The 3671-nt window shown below is 33.2% G+C and overlaps 1 protein-coding gene across 1 annotated transcript; it reads right to left on the minus strand.

The window, feature by feature from the left end:
• Positions 1-850: 850 nt before the first annotated feature.
• LOC108950771 (macrophage mannose receptor 1-like) lies at positions 851-2916 on the minus strand. The gene is made up of 6 exons (XM_026839774.1): positions 2664-2916; positions 2375-2608; positions 2027-2101; positions 1851-1965; positions 1468-1511; positions 851-1397 (listed from the first exon to the last, which is right to left on the minus strand). Exons 1-6 carry the CDS (start codon positions 2890-2892, stop codon positions 1312-1314), a joined length of 783 nt encoding a protein of 260 aa, XP_026695575.1. The 5' UTR covers positions 2893-2916; the 3' UTR covers positions 851-1311.
• Between the last annotated feature and the right edge of the window lie 755 nt (positions 2917-3671).

Genomic DNA, 3671 nt, shown 5'->3' on the forward strand with positions numbered 1-3671 from the left:
AGTTCACTTAACCACAACCAATAACTCTTTCGTAGCATACGATACTATTTCACACAACTAAACGCCAACTAACATATACATTCGGTTTTACATAATTACATTGTGTGGATTATAAAATAATGCCATCTGATGTTCAAACGATACTATTTCACACAACTAAACGCCAACTAACATATACATTCGGTTTTACATAATTACATTGTGTGGATTATAAAATAATGCCATCTGATGTTAAATATTTACACTAGAACTGATGTACGTACAGCCAGAAAGTTGATAAATATAATTAATTCAAGTAATGGTAAGAATGTTTACAAATTTGTACAGCAAATATAATCGCGATAAAAACGAAACACGGAATAACATAAAACAAAACTCTTTGAATGACATTTAAAGCGTTTATTACACCAGCTAGAACAACAGTTAGTTCGTTTTGTTTTAATAACTTCCCGCTAAGGCTGGTTAATTCTCTCTTTCATTCATTCTCCGTTTTCAACAGAGAGCGTGTTTTGATATATTTTTTGTTTCCTGAATATCTTAACGCGGTTTCGACGCTGATATTCACTTCCTGTATAAATATGACTACGTGATAAAACGTGTGGTCGGTAAGAATCGATCTAAACACAGAGTTTCGTTTCGTACCATATGTCTTGTATTGTAAACTGATACTAAAGTAATTTCAATAATAAATTTAGAAAAAAAATAATTTTTTTAAATGCGCAATTTGCATTTCTAAAACATATAGGCAAATTTGGTTTATGAAATATGACATTTATTGCATAATGTCTGTCTTTACCCGTCCTTAACCAGTCGTTATTTGCAAAAAAAACAAGGTTTTAGAGTTAAAAAAGTTAAATTTATTTATTTTGTTTTATACGTTCGTATTTGAGTTATATTGTCTATAACAGAGAGGCCCCTACACTAGAAAATGATATCTCAGTAAAAAAAGGGTCAAATAAACGTACGTTCTGGCGGAAAGTGTATCATGATATAAACAAGAGCTTAAATGAAGCACAACTTATTTGTGGTTGTCGTTTTCAACAGCAGCTTATCCATAGCAACGTGCGATATACTCTCATTAAGTTCGCGTTGGTAAAATGTTCAGTGATTAAATTCTCTTTTATCGCTTCATTTGGTATTAAACAAAGATTATTTACAAAATTATATAATCGATTCTTTTTGAGTGTACAAGATAATTGTTCAAATCACGATCAGGAAATATGTGTTCTAACAGTATCCCATCTTACCCCACGGTACCATGCGTAATACAGTGCTACTCAATATTTGGGACCACGTTTCCTTAAAATTTTCTCAGCTATACACAGGATCGACTTGGTTTTGGACGTGTTCTGGAGCTCGGCCGTACACCACGTTGTCACGAACGACACGTCCATCGTCTGAAGTTTAATAATTTGTTGATTAAAGTTCACATAACTATTTTGTTTATAACAATCAAATATTTAATACCTTCATTCGAGAAAGAATTGTTTCGAGCCGTATTCCTATTACATCTGTAACATGGGGTATCTTGAATGATTGACTTTAACTTTTGTATTTTTACGCAGTGGGGCAAAGATAGTCGTTATAACACGTTTGTTCTGTTTCATAAACAACGAAAGTGGTAATTTGTAAGAGGGTACGGGGCTTGTGAAAAACATAACGACTATATTGCCTCGTCTTGCTAGGATAAATAAGTTACACACGTTGTAACTTGTAAACTGGCTCGGGGTGTATAAAACCGTGTTATTACGACTGTCAACATCCGTGTTATAACGACTGTCACTGCCCCGCCACGCGAGTATAAATAAGTTACATACGTGAATCTACAAACATGCGAGAATAAATTTAACCTTTGATACTTGATGTAGATTGTTCCACATATGACGATGACAACGATTGCTCCAACACTAATCATGGCATAACCAATCACACTTGTACCAGACTTGTGTGTTGTAGCTTTAGTTGCTGCACGATATTAAACAAACGTTTATAGTTTGAAGTTGTTACTATTCGTCGTTTTGCTTACAAGTTTCAATTGTGCTTGGTTGAACAGTAATTTGTCTTTTTGATGTTGTAGCTATTGTCGTTGTTTTATTGTTTTCTAAATATGTATATGTAAAGAATTGGTTGCACAGCGAACAATGTGGATAAATTAAATCAATAAATGAATAAAGCTTGTTTAATTTTTTTTTATAAGTTACCATAAACAAAAAAACATTAGCAGAAAATATCCACAGCCCATCAGTGACCACTGGGTTGGAACAATTTCCATTAATTAATTATCTTGCCAAAGGAAACACAGGTTTTGCATTCTTGTTTTTGTAAAAAAGTTGGAAAAGAGAAGACATATTTGGTTATAACCAATTATATTTACTTTGGCAAATATAATGATGTATTTCGTTGCAAAATACACTTTTCCATTTAAAGCCATCAATTAAACGGGCATGCCATCCCATCGTAACACACAGATTCCTGGAATTATAGACGGTCTCATTACTGCTGTTCCAATTCGTATATCCTGATGACAAAGTAACCACTGTTCCATCCGACCATTGTAATGTAGTATTGTTAATCCAACTCAAACCAATGTAAAAAGAATAAGACGCAACTAAAATATACAAGACTAGTAATTTAAAACAACCAGGTCGTTTGTCGCCAAATACCTCTTAGTTTTGAACTGTTTATATTTTCCACTAAAAATTCTTGAATCCGTTGAGAATTAACAACAGTTAGAATAGCGCCCATTAAAGCACAGTTATTCTTCGCTTGTGTAACTCCTAGTGTTGTTCTATTTGAATACTCAATGTAATATTCGATGCCATCAAGTTGATGCCAACTATCAGTGGTTGATGTCACGACAATCAAGTTTAACAGAAGCAAAACGAACAACATAATATGGCTTTTTATGATACCATACGAACACTAAAACACATATGAACATATTTGTTAGCATTGGATAAAAGATTAAATATTGATAACACACAATCAAAACGAACTGCGTTATATATACATTTTACTACAATATCGTTTCTAATGCAATTTAGAGCAGGTATCTGTATAGTCTTCTTACTAAACGCAAAGTATAGTACGTACGTTACTTCCTCGTACGTAGGCGGGCAGGTACCCTTTCGAGCTGTATTACGTCATTTTATTAAGGTACAGAAATTCTCCCGTACACCACGCTTAGAAACGCGCTGTTTAAATTGCCAACATAATATAGTAGAATTGGGTTTATGTTTTTTTCTCGATCAAAAAAAATATTTAGCCTGATCGTGTTTTAAACAATTAACAACGGTCTGTGAAAGTCGTAAAGATACGGTTTTATAATTCATTAGATGTTCTTTGTTTACTATCAAATAAAAAGAGAAAACAAAATGAAAAGGTGTCCCATCTTCCCCCACCCTACTATATTATTTAATCCTTTTACTACAACGGTCGACTGGGCTCGATCAAAAACAAATCTGAAGTAATTACCAAAACGGGTTCTAGTCGCCGTGACTGTGGAGCAGTAGACAGAATGTATTTATTCATGTAGTATAACTAATAAAAGTTTTGACCTTTCAGGATTAAGTGATTGGTAAAGAATATATACGACTTATTATCCGAATGTCACTCTCTTTTTTCACAAGTGGGCGCTCTTATTAAGTTTAAAATTTTGAAAAAAAAATACA

Source organism: Ciona intestinalis, unplaced genomic scaffold (genome assembly GCF_000224145.3).
Source record: "Ciona intestinalis unplaced genomic scaffold, KH HT000920.1, whole genome shotgun sequence".
Classification (NCBI taxonomy): domain Eukaryota; kingdom Metazoa; phylum Chordata; class Ascidiacea; order Phlebobranchia; family Cionidae; genus Ciona; species Ciona intestinalis.